The sequence below is a fragment of the Scardinius erythrophthalmus genome, assembly GCF_964197995.2.
Source record: "Scardinius erythrophthalmus genome assembly, chromosome: 19".
NCBI classification, from domain to species: domain Eukaryota; kingdom Metazoa; phylum Chordata; class Actinopteri; order Cypriniformes; family Leuciscidae; genus Scardinius; species Scardinius erythrophthalmus.
In genome coordinates, this window is record NC_138239.1 from 36,490,093 (window position 1) to 36,513,605 (window position 23,513).

The following is a 23,513-nucleotide window of genomic DNA, read 5'->3' on the forward strand; positions in this document are numbered from 1 at the left end:
GAGTTCCCCTAGCCTGCCTAAGGTCCCCCAGTGGCTAGAAATTGTGATAGGTGTAAACCAAGCCCTGGGTATTTTTGAGAAAATGAAAGCTCAGACGGGCGAGTCTGGAATATTCCCCTTATGTCGTCATAAGGGGAAATGTTGCCTCCCCTTTCTCTGCTGGCCCGCCAATGAGAGAATGAGCGGCGCGAGCGCGATATTGGTTTTTCCTCGAGAGACATCATGGCTTGCTGAACGAGCGAAGCATGGCAGTTGCTCAGTGTTTGGATGTACAAATGAACACAAAAGTATTTTTTTAGTTCCTTCATCCGAGCCTCTGGAGAACCAGTGGGTTATGGGAATTTCTGATGTGTAATTGTTCAAGTTCAGACAGATAATCTTTCTCTCAAAGTCGTTCAATACTGTTTATGCATCAGTAAATCAAGCCAGCGACTAAACGATCAACTTCACGATCGTTTCTCTTAGTAGGATGAAAATAATCTTATTTAAACTGTGATTAATATACAGAAAGCGATCAAAGAACAATCCCTTTCCAATCGCCCAAGCTGTCAATCACACAGCGCGAGTTTATCTGGACACTTGCCAAAACTCGTTATGAAATCAATGACGCTGTTACACTGCACAACGAAGCTCTTACTGTACTTACCTCATGTTTGCATTGGTGAAATCATTAGTGAGTGCAGAAACTGTGTTGCAATGATAAGATCTTCATTCACGCGATCAACAGGCTGTCATCTGCTCAATGCTCATCAATGCAACCTTTTATGTGATGGGAATAGATCTAAATACTTAAAAAACGTCTCACGATTCGTTAATCTCGATAGCTGTAATAGTAAAAACATATAATGGCTGTAATAGTAAAAGTTTTCGAGAGAGTTCCACATGTAATGCTAGCTATTTAATATGCAAGCATGTCAGCCAATCACAGCAGTGGGCGTTTACACTGAAGTCTCACAGCAGCCAATCACAGCAGTGGGCGTTTACACTGAAGTCTCACAGCAGCCAATCACAGCAGTGGGCCTTTACACTGAAGTCTCACAGCAGCCAATCACAGCAGTGGGCGTTTACACGGAAGTCTCTCAGCAGCCAATCACAGAAGTGGGCGTTTACACTAAAGTCTCACAGCAGCCAATCACAGCAGTGGGCGTTTACACTGAAGTCTCTCAGCAGCCAATCACAGCAGTGGGCGTTTACACTGAAGTCTCACAGCAGCCAATCACAGCAGTGGGCGTTTACACTGAAGTCTCTCAGCAGCCAATCACAGCAGTGGGCGTTTACATTGAAGTCTCACAGCAGCCAATCACAGCAGTGGGCGTTTACACTGAAGTCTCTCAGCAGCCAATCACAGCAGTGGGCGTTTACACTGAAGTCTCACTGCAGCCAATCACAGCAGTGGGCGTTTACACTGAAGTCTCACTGCAGCCAATCACAGCAGTGGGCGTTTACACTGAAGTCTCACAGCAGACACACCCCTTCAAACAGAGCGTTCATATCAGAGGCTAAAATCAGGCTAAAATGCCCTTTGTTTCTAAATTATAACAACTTTTGGTCTAAAAAACATACTAACATTATAAGGGCACCCCAGGAAACATTCTAAAATAATAAAATAATACATGCAATGGGACCTTTAAGCTTTTATTTTCCTTTTACGTCCCGGAGAAGATATGGGTTCATCAAGTTCACCGAAATTATCCATCCTCGATCACTTTTAGTCAGCTTTGACGAAACTCCTCTCAGCTAGTGCGCCTTTCCGAAGTGACTAGCAGCCTTGTCACCTGACCTGAATACTGCGCGCTGATTCGCTAAAACTGACTTATTTGGTTGTGTTCTCAAACAACAAAGGTGCTTGTCGGTTTCTGCTGTAAAACGTGAACCCTTGATGCTTTGACGGAGGACATTATCAGCTTTTGTGACAAAACGTGTTTAGGGTTCAGAACGTGCTGTATGTGGAGAATAACGTTTTTTTTTTTTAAACGTGACAATTTATTGTTTTTATTGCAAATTAACTCTTCAATTTTCATACAGCTAAATCCCCTAACGTTGATGTCCCTACAAAAACAGACCTATGTGTAAAACTCTTGGACGTGTTTTAAAGGTTCTATGCCACAAACTTTACATACTTCACATACTTTTGAAAATCCAACGTTTAGTTGATCCAAATCCAACGTAGATTGCTCATTGTCACAGTTGTAAACACGACAGCTTGCTTTTTCCATAAGGGGGTTTGGCATCACGGCATCTTTGACCGTTAAAGAACGCGACACACATGTCTCCCGGAAATCCTGTAGAATTCAACCAATCAGATGACGACTTCGAAAATCCTGAAGTGTTTACAATTTTGTGTTGTCGTTTGCATCAGATGTTCAGCCAGCGGACCGTGTTCAGACTACAGTCACCCTTACACCAACATGTTCAGTTACAGTCTAAGGGATTATCTTATTTCAGTGCTTTTATTTGATATGATTGACAGTATTATCTAACAAATATCGCTACAAACCATGGGCCCAAGCACCAATGGCTCATGTGGACGATTACAAGTGAAATTAATATTTTCAAATATAATGTGGTTTTTACAGCAAAGCCTGTCTTGAATGTTCACTGAACAAATGTAGGCGGGGCTTGATTGTGTCTGTGGGGAATTGATTGGATGGTTGTGGTTTGCTATTGGCTGATCTCATGTGAGTGACAGGTTATAGCTCCGCCCTCGTCATCAGAGAAGAGAAGAGATGCTGCAAGAGGAACTTATTCTGATGCCAGGAACATGAACTTAAAACAGTCGCCGATACAGGCATTTTCAAGCGCAAGAAGACGGGAAAGAGAGATCAATTCAGTATTCACGCGCTGTCTGAGACATGGATTTCTGGGTTCGCGCTTCGGATTTTGCGCAGAGAAAACGTCCCACACAGCATGTCACATTGGTTTCCCCTTCGTGTCTTCTTGCTCTTGAATATTCCATTTGGCAAGGCTTACACTTTCATGGCGATGCAGCTCTTGCCCGTTCATGTTCTCACAACATTGCATTGCTAGAATTCATAAAAATATGGCGATTGACACATTTCATACAGCTAATTCGGTAACACTTTATTTTACAGTTTCCTTGTTACGTAACATGTTATGTAACATGTCCTTAACATATAGTCATTTATGAATAATAAAATTAGGCATAATTACATGCAACCAACCCTCAACCAAATCCAAATCCTACCATAATATAAGTACATGTAGTTAATTAATATTACTCAGCATTTAAATGTATAATTACACTGTAACAATGACACCTTAAAATAAAGTGTAACCGCTGACAACGATTTTTACTCGCATTTGGCTCTTAGCGGGTGTTATATATATATATATATAGTCATATTATTTTAATTTATTATCGTTTTCATAAACACACTAATTTAGTGTAAATAAGTTTATTGTCGCACACCAGATGAAAAACATCACACTGTGAACCTAAATTGCTTACTTCTGTGTTGAAAAATTAGGTTTTTTCCTCAAGAAAACTGGATTTAAAACCGTAATCTGAACTCATATATTGAAACAAATTAGGTTAAAAAAAATCAGGAGGATTACCAACGCACAGCTAACAATTTTTGGTTGCCATAATGTTCCCAGAACAGACATCCTAACTCTCTCTGTTGGTTAGCCAGAAATGTTTTATTTATGTAAACAAAACGTTCCCTGTTAGTTTGGTTTTCCTAACATTCCCAGTATCAGTCTTTTTAAATTCAAGAAAACTGAAACTGAAACAAATTAGGTTAAAAATTATGCTATATGCTTAGATCATTTTAGGAGTTGGTTGGGATTTAGGAGCTTATGGTTGTTTAGGAGAAGTAGCCTATATAGTATAGTATAAAGTGCTAGTACATACAAAAAAAAAAAAAAGAAAAAAAAGAAAAGTCCTATTTGCAGTCCTGAAACTGCAGCCTCCAGGATTGCAGGGTCAAGCTATACTGCACTTTAAAACTATTTATATTCATTCATATATCCATTAAAAAAGAGCATCAACATATGAAGACCCTCTTTTGATGGGGTGAACGGCTAAAAACCGGTCCTGGTACATCAATCTGCCGTTTGAGAAGAACTTCTGCTTGTTGAGGGCATGTAAAGCGCTGACGGTGAACGGGATGTTTGTTTTCTGGTTTCTAAGGGGTGGAGCGAGTCTCTGCTCCTCACTTCTCCACTTCTCCATGAGTGTTTTCCCTGCAGTTCATTTCTCATCCTCCCTGCTGACGTCTGACTTCCGCATTCCTCGCTCTTCCCGATCAGGGATCAGCGCTCGCGACTCGAGCTGATGCAACGATTCCCGCTCTTCAAGATCTACTCGCGACCTCCAGCTGACGTCACAAAGGGACTCCACTCGCTCACCTCGAGACCAAAGTCAGGTAAGAGGCCAACTTTGACAACTTTTGCACGGCTTCGAGTCCTAGGCTCTGCATTTCCCCCCGGCTGTGTCTCAAAGCGCAGAGAGACGCCTAGCGGAGCGCGTTTTTGCGCATCGGACGCGCGCAGGAGCATTCATGGACATCGCGCGCGCGCTCCGATTCAGTGATGCGCAAAAATGCTGTCTATCTAGGGAGCTCGCTAGGTTTTGAGACACAGCCCGAGTGTATGCAAGCACAGAATGTACACTGCAACATCAGCAACGTGCGTATTTATTTTGAATAACAACAATAGATTCTGTTGCAGGAGCTGCATGCGTTATGCAACTTAAATACCGCTTTATTTCACGCATTTCTCTCAGGCATGTCCATCTCTAGTTGTAGCCTACATAGGGAATGTTCACTGATGATGGGACAGACAGACAGACTCAACACTGAAGTTCATGTTACATAAGAGAAACTTCCGCTTTGAGATCATTTCGAGTCACTGTAGGGCGTGGTGCAAATGCACATTCATATGTTCATCATCTTTACCTTATTATCTCACTCACTGTATTGTCCGGTGTCACACACAATCCATTAAGCTTGTAATCAGTGAAACGGATGCATGTGTGTTAATGGGCAGCAATACTGTAGACACAAACTTTTTTAAATTCACAATTCATATTGTACTGTAGGTTAAAATCTGGGTTCAAGTCCAGTTTTACAGTAATATGCATTACTATATGCATGAATGTTGTGTGTCTTCGCCTCTAAAACTTAAGTGCTGCAAAAATTTGCATGTTACATCACGATAAAGTTAAATGAACTCTCTGTAGATCATCAGCATTTTCAGCTGTTCAGAAAAGGGTTTCACTTCCACTCAAAAAGAAGTGGGCGATAAAATCTGGAAGCAATGTGTGAAACTGTTTCTCATTGCATAACAGTGCTATTATAACTGCATGCATAATGCAACGAAATGACACTGACCTTTACAGATGTAGGAACGTTGATTATGACACACAGCTCATACACGCAATGATGTGATCAACACTAACTCATGCAAATATATGTCACTGTCAATAAACCTACTGGGTATCAATGTGCATTATGACGCTCTCAGGCATTAACAACTGTGTAAAATGATCTAAATGTATTGATTCGTTAACATTATAAAATGTGAAGAGTGTTTAGTGTTAAACATGCCATGTTTATGCTATACTTCATATGAAACGACTTTAAACTGCATTCATTTACAGTGAGCTCAACGCATATCTGAAATCTGTTGTCTCTGAAAACACTTCTTTCCATGCAGAAATGTGGTTATACTTCAGTGTTTTGAGATTTATCTAAAACACAGTTTAACATATGTCTTTAAAACAATATTTAAACATTAAACTGATGATTGAAAAAGGTTTGCTTCGTGTCAGTTTGGAAGTGTCGTTTTAGGATGTAATTTCAGTCACTTTTATAATTAGAAGCAGGGAAAAATCTTTGCCTTGTTGGACTAAATGAAACCTCATGGTTAATTTGAATGCTGTTAAACACGACTCACATGAAGCGACTTACAATCAGATGTTAATATGTTGCTATAAGAATATGATTCTGCAGCAAGCAAAAAATACACAGACAGCACACACAAATATTGGGTAAAATAGGTGTTTAATTAGACTGAACTGTTTTAGCGGCACTTGTTACAACTACTGAATCTAATTTTTATTCATTTGAGCTGCACGATTAATCGTTAAAAGATGCCGATCTCGATTCAAACACACAAAATGGCAATGATTCGTCTCTGTCTATTAAACTTTTAAAAAGTACGATCACAGCAAACATTCAGATCTGCGTTCTGATGCAGAGAGAGCCATCGTCATGTGTAGATATGAAACTGTGTCTTTTCAACACACACAGTGTGATTATTTCTGTGCTACAATATTTCAGATTATCACAGAAGTACCTGGATAAAAGTTTACAGTTCGGATATAAACACTGATGTCTATGGTAGCGATCAAAAATAGAGTAAATCAGATTTTGAAAGTAACTTGACGCTTCAAATAAAGATTGTATCAACTACATCGTTACACCAGTAGGTGGCGACAAGTGACTGTTAGAAAATGTATTTGTCATTGAATCATTCACTCAAGAGATTCGTTCAAAAACGCTGATTCATCCAGTAATGAAACAAAGAAGTCTTTAGGTGTGTTGGACTTGAAACGATCGTTGAATGGCATTAAAGACCCTGCGAACGATTAGAGAGCATTAGACGTCTCCATATGATGAGATACACCGATCAGTCCAGCACCGCTTCAAGTCCAACATACCTAGTATGAGCGAGTCATTGAATCATTCATTCAAACAGATTTAAAAATAATAATGGTTCATTCAAATCAATTAAAGTCCCCTGTGGTGAAAATCCAGCTTTTAATGTTGTTTATGTGTCTATGTGGTGTTTTTAATCTGCTTTAAGACAAACCATGTTTAAATTCATAAGTCGACAGCATTGCTGAGTATTTTCTCTTCAAAACTGCAGTGAACCAAAGACAGTCTCAAAAACACGCTTTGAAATCGCTGGTGTTTCTGACGTCACAAACTACCTTGTAACCAATCAGATCAACGTGTGATCGTCAACCAGTGGATCGCTGAGCTGAGTGAGTGAGTGGAGGCGGGGCTCATTTGCATATTCATAGAAATGCGTATACTAAATGAGGCGAGAGTGTCGAGTTACATTCAAGATATTTTAAGGCATGAATATTTTTGTTTTTTTCAAGGAAAAAATGTAATTTTGGTGATCAAAGATGAGTTTAAAGGATACAAAATATTGATTACAGGGGGACTTTAAGTTGTTTGTTCAGAATCATGATCTCAGTTGGAAAAAAAAAATGTGATTCTCAAATTATCCAGATTTGTGCAGCTATAACTAGCCTTATTAAATATTAACTCTTAAAGTCACTTTTATTTAGTTTTTTATAGACGTAAAATCAGTTACTTGCTGAACACAATTTCTCAATGTGTTGTTTAGCTTGGTTGTGCTGAATTTAACATATGGACAATAAATTGATTATTGTATTTATTTTGCTTGTTGTCCATATTATACTTGGACAAGCAACATAATCAAGTGTGGCATGTTTCATCATTCTCTGTAGAGTGCTAGACAGCATTACTTGGATATTTACTGAAGAACGGGGCAATCAATCAATTAGAGCAACACTTTATCTGTGATAATGGATCAAAATATTAATATAACATGTGGTAACGGTCACAGCGGAGAGAGCGTCGGTTTGCACGGCTCTGAACTAAAGCGCTCTTTAGAACTTTCCAGGGAAAATCTAAACAAAGAGAACAGTGTTGTATTCTGTTTATTTTTCCAAATCCTTCATGCTGTCATTCCCTCAATACATACTTGTCTTGACTGGTCGGTATGAAGTTTTATTTGGAAGTGTGTTAAAAGTTTCAAAGATGGTGATTTTTTTACTGTGGAAATCATTTTTCCATTGGGGCTTTTAGTGAGATGGCTCGTGTTGTAGACATGAAAAACCTCACACACCTTCTGAATATGAAACACACTTGAAAATGTTCCTGATTAATGTATTGCAGACGGGATTTAGTTAAGCATCGGGTTATTCAGTATATGCCTATATGGGAATATAAGCTTACTATATTTTGTGAGCATTTTTTCTTTGAGGTTGTAGGGTTTTTTGAGTGTTCTGGCAAATACAAAAGATCCCTCCATATCTGTCTGATATTGTGTAGTGATAAATGGATTTTTTTTTTACCAAATCAACAAAATGTTCAAAATGTCCATGTTCAAATGTTCTTGGCTATGTGAACGTTAAGGGAACATTCCGTTTCATCATTCTTCACACGTTATGGAATGTTACTTTTGAATGTTCTCTGGACGTTCTGAAAACAAGTTGTAACATTTAAAAACATTGGATAAACGTCCAACTAAAATGTTTCTTTAAAAAACATTCCATGAACAATTTATAAATAATGTTTTTGTGCTAATGTTTTGAGAACATTATTAAAGACCAGATAACTTTGAACAAACGTTATTAACTTTGATCAAACGCTATTAGCGTTACTGGAAGTACGTTTGTTCATAACTGTGAGAGAACCTTGTCACATCTCATTAATTATTGGCAAGCAACATGTGCAACATATTCCATAGCCTAGTAATAGTTAACAGAACACTCTTTATTAACAGAAAGTAATCAAATGGAAAACAACACTGCGTAGTCTTCACTGTATAAATGAAATATGGATTAACCCTAATAAATCTACTAAAGAGCAGTGATTGATTTTTTTCTGTCTTTTGTTGTTTAAATTAACATTAATGACACGGACAGCAGCAGGTTTATTAGGCTACTGTCACTTTAAGACCGAATCATAACCGACGGTGTTCAATAACTCTTTTTATCATCGACTACATCCTGCAGTTTAGCAACAGTAGACTGTATTTGATTTGGATGTCAAGTTTGGGCTTTTAGGGAGGAATGAAAGCGCAGATCTGTGAAGGAAAGAAATGCACTAGAATCACCATATAAACGAGAATCACACAGCTCTAGTTTCTTACTGTCATTGTTGTAGAGTTGCTGTCGTTGCAATGTCTCCACTCCACAAAGACGTTGCAAATGTATTGTTCAGGTGTCTGAACACCCGGTAGAACTGAATGTGTTGAAGCAATTTTAGCTGTGCATAGAAAAATTCACAACTCGCGAGTTTTGTGTCTTCTGATCGACCTTTATAGCTTAGGCTACAGACTCGAAATGTTGTATTTGTGTAGCGACAGACCAGCGCTCATGTGACAAAAGAACGCAGAACTCAGACCCGAAAGACTCGAAAGATGAACTAATCATTTCCGTTTTTGCATTCAGCCTATGGGTTTGTGACTTGAAGAACCAATCGACTCGAACCCGAAAAGACTCGAGAGATGAACTAATCATTTTTCTTTGCGGTACTGATAGCATAGTCTCTATGGGACTAACAGAAAGAACGAAAGACTCGGACCCGGCCTAACCTGAACCAGACTCGAGAGATTAACAAATCATTTCTGATACCGGACCGGTACTGCAGTGCATTCAAATGCACATATGGGGCTGTGTCACACGGCCCAGATCGAGATGGACCTCACTGCAGAACACGAAATCCAGGGGGAGGAGTTGGATCCAGATCCAACTCCTCCCACCTTACGTATACCTAAACCTACCAATCTCCACCCCTTAGATCTGGATCCAGCTCCCCCTGGATCTCGTGTACTGCAGGTGCTACTGCCCAGATCAGACACTGACGAGTCGACTGAACTAGCTAAACGTCTCGAAGTTCGAACCTGAAGACATGAGGTGGGGAACAGATGTGATAAAATTGAAGTTAGAAAAGAAAGAACGTCTCGGATCAGGAGGTGAGGTGAACTAACAGACTGCAAGAGCCTGAACTTAAGACCCAACTAATCAATTAAAGGAGCTGTATGTAAGATTGTGGCCAAAACTGGTACTGCAATCCCTTTCAAATTACTGTAGAGCAGTGTATCCGCTCCCCCTCCCCCCTGACTCGAGGTTGCCAGATATGCTGCAGGATCCAGCAGGAACGTAGGCTGCTACAAGGAGCTGCAGCTGTGGTAGAAGCAGCAGAGCTGGCAACCTGGAAGCCGAAACACTACTGACTTCGTGATTGGTAGATAGGTGGAGGGTGGGGCTTCAGGCCAAAACACAAGATGACAACATCAACATCAGTTGAGGGCTGCAAGTTAAATTTTTAAATTACAAAATCCTGGCCGTACTACTGTTGTCAGCGATATAAGTATTTGAAATGAACATGATTTCTTAATGTCTAGTGACATATCAGGGCCATTTTATGATTAATTGAAATACATTTCTTACATACAGCTCCTTTAATTAAACATTTCGGGGTCTTATAATTTGGCTTTGGCTGCATTACCCTGTATTTTATTTTTTGTTTATTTTTTCAAATAAAAGTACTAGATGTGTTGGGCTATTTAACATGACATTTTAATTATATTCTGCTGAAATGAACGAAATGACTCGAAAAAAGATTTGTTCATTTTGCTAAACGAGATTCAGTGATCCGTGACACATGAACTCCAGCATTGAGAACATTGTTTGTGTACACAGAGTTTACTAAAAAGAAAGATCTTGAACAACTCACTGTAACTGTGTCCGCCGGCATTTTGACAGTCAAAAATAGTCAATCTCAGTAACAGGGAGGAGAGTAAAGATGGAAAGCTCCTAAAGCTTAGTTCCATATAAATTCACGGATAATTTGTTGTTTTGTTGTTAGTGAAAATCAATATTGACCTTGTATTTGAAAAAGGATCCTCATATAAGAAACAATACTAAAATTCAGAGTCAGTTCATTCGCATTCGGAGATCGACTATTTTTGTCTGTCAAAATGCCGGCGGACAGAAACAACAACAGCTACAGTGAGTTGTTCAAAATCTTTCTTTTTAGTAAACTCTGTGTACACAAACAATGTTCTCAATGCTGGAGTTCATGTGTAGAGCCCCTGGTGATACTTCGAGCAAAGTTTAATGTTGTGTCGAGCCTTTTATTGTTTTAAAAATAGCGTTTTTTGATGCTCTCATAGAAGTGCCCCAAACACTCCCATTCAAAAGCATTTAACCTAAAATAAAAATATGGTCAAGCTTAAAAGTGGCGTTTCCATTCTAATTATGCTCTTAAACGAAAGTTTGCCTCAAGTAGAATAACTAAAAGAGCCTAGGTTGCATTTTGGCGAGAGTTACCCTTTAAAGGGGTGGTTGATTATGATTTCACTTTTCTAACTTTAGTTAGTGTGTAATGTTGCTGTTTGAGCATAAACAACATCTGCAAAGTTCAAAGCAAAGGGAGATATTTGCTTTTAAAGAAATCGCTTTTTAAGGACTACAACAAACGGCTGGTAGAGACTACACCACATTCCTCCCGGGTTAGTGACATCACAAACTCTAAAATTTACATAAACCCCGCCCCCTGAACACGATTTATAGATTATCAAGACAGAATTTGCTAATCAATGACTAGAAGATAACTACACATCAGCTACATACATACATACATCCACTAACCATTCAGAAATGTCCTGTTGCTTCTACATGTTGTCACTTCTTCTTGAGTCTCTCCATCATTGTCAGAATCCGGTTTGAACATAAAAGGCTAGAAGTTTTTGAAATTTTCAGTGCATGTGTGTGTGAGTGCATGCTTATGAAGCTCCGCCCCCTGTGCCGGGAGCAGCAGCTCATTTGCATTTAAAGGAACAGACACAAAAACTGTGCGTTTTTGCTCACCCTCAAAAAGATTTTTTTTTAACATGCTATATAAAAATATCTGTGGGGTATTTTGAGCTAAAACTTCACACACACACTCTGGGGACATCAAAGACTTATTTTACATCTTGTGAAAAGGGCATTACACCACCCCTTTAAAAAGGCATATTTTTTCTCATTTTATATTGTCTGCCTGGCAAAAGTCTCTTACAAAAGAAACACTTCTCAACAAGCTGCATAATTTGAATGATCTCTCTGTGAGAAAGAGTGCATGACGAGCGATGTGCTTAAGTTAGTAGGTTAAGGTGTTTGTTTAAATGACTAACGTTCAGTATGAGCAATGAGCAAAGACTAATGAAACTTCCTCTGAGTCAGAACGGTTGTGTGTGCCATGCAGAGGTTCACATATGGCAGTGATTTCTGGTGTCATAGTGAGGGCGTTTCTTCAAGAAGCTCATTCATGCCGGTCCCTTTCTGTTGTTCATCTCTCTGTAAGAATGGAAAGACTTGAGAGTGTTTTCTTTAAAATAGTTCTTCTCAAGCTATGGACTGCACATCTGAAGGGTTTCTTTATTTGAGGCCGATGACATTGTCCTGTTCGTCTGCGGCCACATTCCTCTCGGCTGACATGGAGAACTCAGATTTGGATGGGGGAAACTCGGGCAGCGGGCGGATCTTGGCTCAGTTCTCAGTTGTTCTCTCCACGGCTTTAAGGAGAATGTGTCTGGGTCTAGTTTTGTGCCTCTCGTAAAAAAAAGGGGGGGAAAGGAGCAGCTTATCTTGCCAAGGGTCTGTAAGTGGTCGTTTTATATACACATGTCAGATATTGAATATCTAATATGCAGAATAGACAGTGCATGGGCACAATTGACATGTGTCAATCAAAACAATGATTGGAGACTTGTGTGTATGTAACATTTCTGTTGGTTAGTTAAAGTAACCCATATATGCTATTTAAAAGGTTCCTAATTTCAAAGTTAAATTTTCTTTCTGGCAGTGTCTGAAACAATTCGATCAAGGATTCAGTCTCTCTAAGCCCCTCCTTTCTGAGAGTCTGCTCAGCTCTGATTGGTCAGTTGGCTCAGTCTGTTGTGATTGGTCTACTCTGCTCTGATTGGTCAGATGACCCAGTCTGTTTCTGATTGGTCAGATGGCTCAGTCTGTTGTGATTGGTCTACTCTGTTGTGATTGGTCAGATGACCCAGTCTGTTGTGATTGGTCTACTCTGCTCTGATTGGTCAGATGGCTCAGTCTGTTTCTGATTGGTCAGATGGCTCAGTCTGTTGTGATTGGTCTACTCTGTTGTGATTGGTCGACCGCTTACAGCGCATGTCTGAAACGAAACACCCACTACTTATTTTAATTTCAGCTCTTCCACAGCACTTGTAAACAGAGTGATGCGAACAGTAACGATGGCGTGGGTTTTACCGTATCAATCTCATCAAAGTGGATTTGCTTTGTCAGCAGAAAACAGCGTCTTCTCCACATGAACAACACGAACCAAACTCTTCCAGTCTCAGATACAACTACAGTGTTTGAGGGAGGAGCAAAGAGGATGCCCCGCCCTCAGCCAATGAAGACAATAAGCTGGCATTATGCAAATTAGTTACAAACGTAGGTTCGAGCAGGAAGTGAGTCTGGAGTTACTGACGACTCATTTCAGGCAGGTCAGAATTTCTTTTGGGAGACAATAAATCCATTTATCTGCACTTTGATGTTTGAAACTTTGCAGAGCTTTTACATTCACAAACGGCTGTATTACACTGTGCATGAAAGGTCATACCTGAATATAGGGGCGCTTTAAAAACATTATTTTAGTTCAGTTGTTTTTTTATTGTCAGAAAAGGTCTAAATGATGGATTCCAGTGACAGATTGAGCATCTGGACAAAACCTGCTGCTGCTTTGTTGGTATTTCTGCACAGGTGGTGTTGTGAGGGTGACTTTTATTTTGTAAAGATTAGACAATATCTTTAAATCATGGATTTAGGACATTATAAAATATAACATATTTTGCATTACTTTTGGTTTACTTTTCCCTTTGAAGTCTTATATGATTGTAGTTGATGTGTCAATTCTTCAATAATAATAATGGCTACGTTCACACTGTCAGTTTTGGGGATTGACAGCTGCATTAACTCGAATAAGTCGATAAGTCTCTAAATGTCCCATTCAAACAGAAACTTACAGTAACCTCTCGAATACTGTCTGAATGAACGTGCAACAGGAGTCAAACCACTGATCCATTAATGTTTGCATAACCAATAATTTTTTTTATATATATTAGAAAACTGGACGTTTTAAATGATCACAGAAAATTCTGAAATAACGGTTTTATAACTTAATGGGAACATCAGCAAAAACGTTTTTAGATTTTTATTTTTTTTTAGGTAGGATGACCAGTGCTACACATCTTGGTAATCTTTGTAATAGACACAACTAATCCAAATTAAATGTACATTTGTGAGAGTATCATGATCTTACGTGGTCTGATGTGCTGCATATCAGTCGAGCAGGACACGTTTTCAGGATAAAGATCTGTAATGTAATTTGAGGATGTCTGTGAATTGCAGGATATAGAGATTGTCAGATTATTTTATTATGTATTTAATTTTTAAACAGGATAATTTATTTGGAGGAAATTAATTTGAATACAATATACAATGATTACTATAATACAAGCCTCTAATAATATATTGATAAAATTCATAAATCCATTAATCAGCACTCTGACATTTATAATACATATTCCAACATGTCTTGTCTGTCAGCTCATGAACATAACTTGCTCTCGTTTTCAATAAGTAGGAAGTATTCCTGACTCAACATAAATACCCAGTTACAATTGGATGGGTAACATTCACTCTTTTGTTCACTTCACGAGAATTTAACATGAAAAATGAGTCATGATCAATTTCCACTGAATGTAATCTGAACAAATATGTGTTATTAAAATAGATAATATAATAAAAGTGTGTGTATATAGGCTGAATAACTGCAGTCATCACAACTGGGCCGTCTGACCACTCAGAGCTGAGTAGACCAATCACAACAGACTGGATCATCTGACCACTCAGAGCAGAGTAGACCAATCACAACAGACTGGATCATCTGACCAATCAGAGCAGAGTAGACCAATCACAATAGACTGAGCCATCTGACCAATCAGAGCAGAGTAGACCAATCACAACAGACTGAGCCATCTGACCAATCAGAGCAGAGTAGACCAATCACAAGAGACTGAGCCAACTGACCAATCAGAGCAGAGTAGACCAATCACAACAGACTGAGCCATCTGACCAATCAGAGCAGAGTAGACCAATCACAACAGACTGAGCCAACTGACCAATCAGAGCAGAGTAGACCAATCACAAGAGACTGAGCCAACTGACCAATCAGAGCAGAGTAGACCAATCACAACAGACTGGATCATCTGACCAATCAGAGCAGAGTAGACCAATCACAACAGACTGAGCCATCTGACCAATCAGAGCAGAGTAGACCAATCACAACAGACTGGATCATCTGACCAATCAGAGCAGAGTAGACCAATCACAACAGACTGAGCCATCTGACCAATCAGAGCAGAGTAGACCAATCACAACAGACTGAGCCATCTGACCAATCAGAGCAGAGTAGACCAATCACAACAGACTGAGCCATCTGACCAATCAGAGCAGAGTAGACCAATCACAAGAGACTAAGCCAACTGACCAATCAGAGCAGAGTAGACCAATCACAACAGACTGGATCATCTGACCAATCAGAGCAGAGTAGACCAATCACAACAGACTGAGCCATCTGACCAATCAGAGCAGAGTAGACCAATCACAACAGACTGAGCCATCTGACCAATCAGAGCAGAGTAGACCAATCACAACAGACTGAGCCATCTGACCAATCAGAGCAGAGTAGACCAATCACAACAGACTGGATCATCTGACCAATCAGAGCAGAGTAGACCAATCACAACAGACTGAGCCATCTGACCAATGAGAGCAGAGTAGACCAATCACAACAGACTGAGCCATCTGACCAATCAGAGCAGAGTAGACCAATCACAACAGACTGAGCCATCTGACCAATCAGAGCAGAGTAGACCAATCACAAGAGACTAAGCCAACTGACCAATCAGAGCAGAGTAGACCAATCACAACAGACTGGATCATCTGACCAATCAGAGCAGAGTAGACCAATCACAACAGACTGAGCCATCTGACCAATCAGAGCAGAGTAGACCAATCACAACAGACTGAGCCATTTGACCAATCAGAGCAGAGTAGACCAATCACAACAGACTGAGCCAACTGACCAATCAGAGCAGAGTAGACCAATCACAACAGACTGGATCATCTGACCAATCAGAGCAGAGTAGACCAATCACAACAGACTGAGCCATCTGACCAATCAGAGCAGAGTAGACCAATCACAACAGACTGAGCCATCTGACCAATCAGAGCAGAGTAGACCAATCACAACAGACTGAGCCATCTGACCAATCAGAGCAGAGTAGACCAATCACAATAGACTGAGCCATCTGACCAATCAGAGCAGAGTAGACCAATCACAACAGACTGAGCCATCTGACCAATCAGAGCAGAGTAGACCAATCACAACAGACTGAGCCATCTGACCAATCAGAGCAGAGTAGAACAATCACAACAGACTGAGTCATCTGACCAATCAGAGCAGAGTAGACCAATCACAACACACTGGATCATTTGACCAATCAGAGCTGAGTAGACCAATCACAAAAGACTGGATCATCTGACCACTCAGAGCAGAGTAGACCAATCACAACAGACTGGATCATCTGACCAATCAGAGCAGAGTAGACCAATCACAACAGACTGGATCATCTGACCAATCAGAGCAGAGTAGACCAATCACAACAGACTGGATCATCTGACCACTCAGAGCAGAGTAGACCAATCACAACAGACTGGGTCATCTGACCAATCAGAGCAGAGTAGACCAATCACAACAGACTGGATCATCTGACCACTCAGAGCAGAGTAGACCAATCACAACAGACTGGATCATCTGACCAATCAGAGCAGAGTAGACCAATCACAACAGACTGGATCATCTGACCAATCAGAGCAGAGTAGACCAATCACAACAGACTGGATCATCTGACCAATCAGAGCAGAGTAGACCAATCACAACAGACTGGATCATCTGACCAATCAGAGCAGAGTAGACCAATCACAACAGACTGGATCATCTGACCAATCAGAGCAGAGTAGACCAATCACAACAGACTGAGCCAACTGACCAATCAGAGCAGAGTAGACTCTCGAAAAGGAGGGGCTTAGAGAGAATGAGTTTTTGTGCTAATCCTTTCAGACACTGAGAAAAGAGCTGATGCTGCAAAGAGAATTATAAAAAGAGAATTAAAGTGCTTTTGACCTTGAATGCATATAAACCTATTGCAGGAGACTCCAAAACTAAATTAGGAACCTTTAAAATAGCATAATGGGGCACTTTAATAAGCCTTGGTAGTGTCTTAAACGACTGATATTCGACTGATAACTCGATTTTGAAAATGTAATAGACGGCTTATTAGTCTCACATGGAGAATCGTGTTGTCTTTCCTCCAGCTGTGGTCAGGGGTGTTGGTGACGTGATGCCCGGACAGATCCCGGACCCCTCGGTGACGGCGGGCTCACTGCCCAGTCTGGGCCCTCTGGTGGGCATTTCTGCCACCACACTAACCCAGCACCTGAAGTACGCCGACCTCTACAACCTCGGGGCCATGCTGTCGCCTTTACATCTACTGGGAAAGCTGGGCAAGCGGCCGCTCCCCATTAAAGCTGAGGTGAGCGTCTTCATCTCTAGACTGAGGGCATCTGAAGGAAACAGCACTTTATCTAGTTCAACTAGTTCACAGCGTGACCCAGTGTGTTTCGTATATGAGTAATCTGCAGGGAAACTAAAAAGTGGAGCTGTAAACTGCTTTGCTAAAAATCTAAATTGACATTTCTTATTTTTTTTTATGAAGTATTGCAGTGTTTATTATAAACACATCATTGTTTTAAATTCATATGTCTCGTAATCTTTAATCAGAATAACCTCCCCTCCCTCTTGCAGCGACATCTCTTCTCTTCTCTTCTCTGATGACGTGTTTTTGGCATCACATTTGTCTCAGACTACATGTAAATATCATGCATGTGAGCCGTAGAAAACTTTTTTTCCAAGTTGTAAATGAAACAAAAATAATTGGAGTTTGTTTTTACAAAGAAAATATAATTTCAGTCTTTCTACTTCAAAATTTTACATTTTAATTCAATGTGTTACTTGCCATTTCTTTGTAATTCTGTGTATATTTTACTAGCAATTTCCAATTCAAAACTGTTTCAAAGTAAACCCAGCACCAATTTTTTGTTCCAGTGTATCAGCCAATCAGAAAGCTTGAAGGTGCAGCTCTATCTTTACAGGTGTGTGAGTTTGGAGCGGCACTGCCTGTGTGTACCTGGGAAGATTGAGCAGATCTGTGTGTCAGGTTGCAGTCAGTGTTAAAACATATCGGTGGTGGTGTTTTCTGTGCACTTATCAAACTGCAGTGACTCCATCTAGTGGACAGACAGTCACTGCTTCAGTGAAACACACTCTGAAATCATAAAAGAAGTGAATCTAATGAATCACAAATGAAACATAAAAGCAAAAATGCCATCTGGCCCAATTATATCAGGCTATTTTTGCAGTGACAGGTAAAAATCCTCTACACTGATGATATTTAGACTAGACCAGAGATGGAGTCAGGTAAACACGGTAAAACATGTTCACGTCACAGTTAACTGAATTAAAGTAGGGTGGTAAATTGGTACTCATAAATATTTATTTTATTATAAATACTGTACTGTAAATATGTTTTTATTGAGATATAAATATTTTATATCGGACTATTTATGACATTTCCTGCCTTTTCATTCAGTTTGATATTGGAGATGTTAGTAGGGAGTTTTTAAAAGCACAGCTCTATAAAGAACAGAGTAAACATAAAAGCAATTCATATTTTTGCTTTTATGTTGTGTTTTCATTTGAGCAGATGTTGCTGACTGAACAGCTGCTCCTGTTAATGCAGACTGACTGAATGTTATTTATTAAAGAAGTTTTTATTATACCCTTTTGCACGACTTGCATTATTTGTACTATTAAACGACAAGCATTGCATAATCGCCATCCGTTCAGGCTCAGTTTATGTGATCAGCAAGACTCATGTTTTTTATTTCCGACTGACTGTAGTTATTATGCTATACTATAGCTTTCATTTTTATTATATTAATTATTGCATTGCACAGTTTGATGGCAAACAGAAAGCTTTTTCACTCTAGCCTGCAGAATACTATGATTAATATGTTTTCAAGGTCTGTCCCTTTTTTCTTTGATTTAGAGAACATGTTTATATAAATCCCAACCAGAAATGTATAATTATCAACAGCACTTTTGAATATTAACAAAACACTTTCTATGCATGGATGTCACCTAGTGGTCAAAACTGATAAAGCTCTTAAAAATGGTCAGTTTATAGTTTGCAACTATATTTGTACCCTTATAACGTCACCTTCCTAAAATAATTGCCTAAGTAATTTTTTCAGGTTTCTCAGAAAACACAAAAAACTGAACCTAACTCCAGAGGCCAAGTAGATTTTCGTTCTTCTTGATGCAACTGCCATCTTGAAAAGCTTGTAAAAGTCTCATTGTCTTTTGACTTAGGCAAAATAAAATCTAAGCCTAAGTCACACTCTTGACATAGGCCATTATACTACAAGGGTAGAAATGCATGATCTGTTAAACTGAGGATGTGGGCGATTTTACCAGAGGTGGCCAGCATCATGAGAAGATGACTATTCAATAAAATAATTTTTGTCAAAAAATGACTTAGGCAATTATTTTAGGGAGGTGACGATAATACTCTTTTCTTTTCTTTTCTTTTTTAAATATTGCATGCAACTTCCTCGAATTTAAAGGTGAATTTGAATGTTTTAAACAGGTTGCCTAAACAAATGAAGTACTTAAATGGCAGATTGTTAGCAGACTCATTAAAAGCCTTGATTTTTGCTGTTGCCAGAAAGATGAAGAGGAAGACCGGAGGAAAAGAAGGCGAGAGAAAAACAAAGTGGCAGCAGCAAGATGTCGAAACAAAAAGAAAGAGAGAACGGAGTATCTCCAAAGGGTAAGTGGTTCATGTAAGAGTCAACATGCAGCGCTGGCGTATTAAAGGCATACTTCACCCAAAAATGAAAACTAGCCCATGATTTACTCACCCTGAAGTCATCCATATGACATTCTTCTTTCAGACGAATACAATCAGAGTTTAAATATCCTGGCTCTTCCAAGCTTTATAATAGCAGTGAATGGCCGGTTTCTGTTTTTAAGTCCATAAAAGTGCATCTATCCATCATAAAAGTGCATCTATCCATCATAAAGTGCTCCACAGGCTCTGGGGGGTTAATAAAGGCCTTCTGAAGTGAAGCGATGCGTTTGTGTAAGAAAACACAAAATGCATTGTGTGGAGCACTTTTATGATTGACAGATGCACTTTTATGATTGACAGATGCACTTTTATCATGGATAGATGCACTTTTATGATGGACAGATGCACTTTTATGATGGATAGATGCACTTTTATGATGGATAGATACACTTTTATGATGGACAGATGCACTTTTATGATGGACAGATGCACTTTTATGATGGATAGATGCACTTTTATGATGGATAGATGCACTTTTATGATGGACAGATGCACTTTTATGATGGATAGATGCACTTTTATGATGGATAGATGCACTTTTATGATGGATAGATGCACTTTTATGATGGACAGATGCACTTTTATGATGGATAGATGCACTTTTATGATGGATAGATGCACATTTATGATGGATAGATGCACTTTTATGATGGACAGATGCACTTTTATGATGGATAGATGCACTTTTATGATGGATAGATGCACTTTTATGATGGATAGATGCACTTTTATGATGGACAGATGCACTTTTATGATGGATAGATGCACTTTTATGATGGATAGATGCACTTTTATGATGGACAGATGCACTTTTATGATGGATAGATGCACTTTTATGATGGATAGATGCACTTTTATGATGGATAGATGCACTTTTATGATGGACAGATGCACTTTTATAATGGATAGATGCACTTTTATGATGGACAGATGCACTTTTATCATGGCCAATCACTGCCATTATAAAGCTTGGAAGAGCGAGGGCATTTTTAATATAACTGATTGTATTCGTCTGAAAGAAAAATGTCATATACACCTAGGATGACTTCAGGGTGAGTAAATCATGGGGTAATTTAAATTTTTTTGGTGAACTATCCCTTTAACGTTCCCCTCAACTCTTCCGTTGAAGGAATCTGAACGTCTAGAGATGATGAACTCGGAGCTGAAGTCACAGATCGAGGAGCTGAAGCACGAACGACAGCAGCTCATACTGATGCTCAATCGCCATCGGCCCACATGCATCGTGAGGACAGACAGCATCAAGAGCCCTGAGAAAGAGGCCGAATGAGAAGGATCACACATTCCCATGTTACTGTTTACAGGTTAGCTCTTCTGCTAGCTGAAGCACTTGGCTCGAAGCACTTGGACATTTTAAGGAAGAGAAAATGGCGTTCGTTCTCTGACCTTCGAGGTTGGAGAGGTGCGAATAAACAAAGCAACAAGAGGAACACACTGATGGCCTCAGTATTGGGCTGTGTTAGTTACGAAACTTTTATGGGATTGTTTTTCTCCTGTAAAACTTTTTTTTTGTCATAAAGTGCCTTGTTTGTTTTAGTGCATTTAGGAAAGAGTTGTCTAAAGTTTGTTATGAATTCATGAAAACACTCATCGCACACATGTTGTGGCCTCGCCATGTAAACTGGATGATTCTTCATGGACTATCTCACCATTTGCTGCCTTCAGTTGGGTTTTTTGTTTTTCTGACGCAGGCGTCATGTATGCACATATGTATGAACTGTTTACATCTTGCCAATTTATTATAGTTATCTACTATATATATATGATTTTTATACTTCCAGTACATGGACTTATCACTAGACGTGATACATTTTATGCAACAAACAATTTCATAACCTCTATTTCTGTGACTTATTCAATTTGTTGTACAGCTGTGAAAACTGCAAGCAATTATTAAACAAGTGTTTCCCAAATGTTATTTTGCCATTATCAGAAATGTTTTTGAGTTGGACGACCTGCAGCCATTTTGCAATGTCATTTTTAGTCAGGGAACATACATACAATAAAACACAAAAACCAGTTCGTCCAACTCAGAATTATAATATACAGAATGTTTGATTGGAACTCTTTGGTCTCTGATTTATGTGTCAATGACCAACAGTGGTGAAAGATGGTTTTTGCTGCTTCCAACTCTCTACAGAAGTTCTCAGTGACAGTCGTCTCTAGTTCTTGCTTTCTCACTGTTTCTCAGCAGCGTACATCCGGTCTCTCCATGCCAATTGCTACAACAAGACACAGGTGTTTGTCATTTGCACTTGTCCTACTTACTCACCGCTCGTCTCCCAACTCTCTCTCCCGTCGCAGACCTCGCTGAACCACGCCCCCCACGCATAGACTATAAAAAAAACTGGACGACGCCCCTTAACCAAGGGGGTAATCTTTCAGAAAAAACTGAAGCTTACCCGGGGGCCGCCATTAATTAGCAGACCATCACCTGCTGTTAGCATGCCATTGACTCCCATTCATTTTGGCGTCACTTTGACAGCGAATAACTTTACATCTGAGGCGTTTAAAGACTCCATTTGTCCATTATTTATTTCTAAAGAAACACGAAAATGTATAAAAGGCTCCATTACCTTGTATCTTACCTTATGGCCCAGAGGTAGAAGCAGTTTTTGTAAAAATAGGCTAACGATTGCGTCATAACCACGCGACTCTCTGTCGCACAGTAGAGAGATTACCGTATGGACAGGAGGAGAAGCTCGAGGGCAATCGGGGGGACGTGGAGGCAATATGACAAGATTATTAATCAGAACACCTAGCAAAAGTTTCTCCTGCTCCAGCTCATGGACAGCTCCTACTCACGCTCTTCGTCTCTGCAAGTTTCGGAAGGGAATGATTCAGATTTCTCTCGGCACAGCTCCTAGAAGACAGACGGGTTGCTCACGTCACATCTACGTCGTCAAGCTCAGTTTGAGTCTGCGCAGTCGCTCAGCCATCAGGAAGAGAGAGCTTCTAATTTACTTCACTTTTCTCCGTTGAAGTCTATGGGGTCGCTGTGTCCATTTCTTTTTCCATGCTTCTGCGCTGGAGTGAGCCGGAAGTAAAGCTGCGGTATCAAGGTCCCGCCCTCACTCCCGCAGAAACGGTTAATACAAAATTTACTGTGTGAAATAAACAGTTATGGACATGTAGAAATTAAAGTTGAAGCTCCAAAAAGTCAGTTGTTGCCTTGGTGACTACTTTGTTTAGAGAAGCTGTCAATCACAGCTGTCAATCATGACGTCACATTCCCGTTTTTTATAGCATCAAATAACTAAGACCAAACTTATTTAAAAAAAAACGAACACTTAAACTTAAATCAGCGTGATAAAAACTGCCTAAAATGACAGAAAACATCTTTGATCAAATTAATTTGAAGTGTAATTTGATTGTTTAGTTTCCATCGCGTCCAGTAGCCTTCATGGGGAGACAGGGTTTATGACACTGGGGCGATCGAGACGCTTTGGCTTCACTTTTCAGCAATTGTGCGGCACGCTTGTCTGTTCGAATGACCTCATAATGTGTGACCTCAAAGGGTCCTTGCCACTTAGCGAGTAATTTAGAATTAGAAGTAGGGAGCAATACAAGTACTTTATCTCCCGGTGCAAATTCAC

The 23,513-nt window shown here is 39.6% G+C and overlaps 1 protein-coding gene across 1 annotated transcript; it reads left to right on the forward strand.

Annotated features, from left to right (window-relative positions):
• Positions 1–4,170: 4,170 nt before the first annotated feature.
• On the forward strand, positions 4,171–21,834 carry jdp2a (Jun dimerization protein 2a). The gene is made up of 4 exons (XM_081394359.1): positions 4,171–4,388; positions 17,243–17,460; positions 19,714–19,818; positions 21,029–21,834. The coding sequence occupies exons 1-4, from the start codon at positions 4,298–4,300 to the stop codon at positions 21,185–21,187; spliced, it is 573 nt and encodes a 190-aa protein (XP_081250485.1). The 5' UTR covers positions 4,171–4,297; the 3' UTR covers positions 21,188–21,834.
• Positions 21,835–23,513: the final 1,679 nt, after the last annotated feature.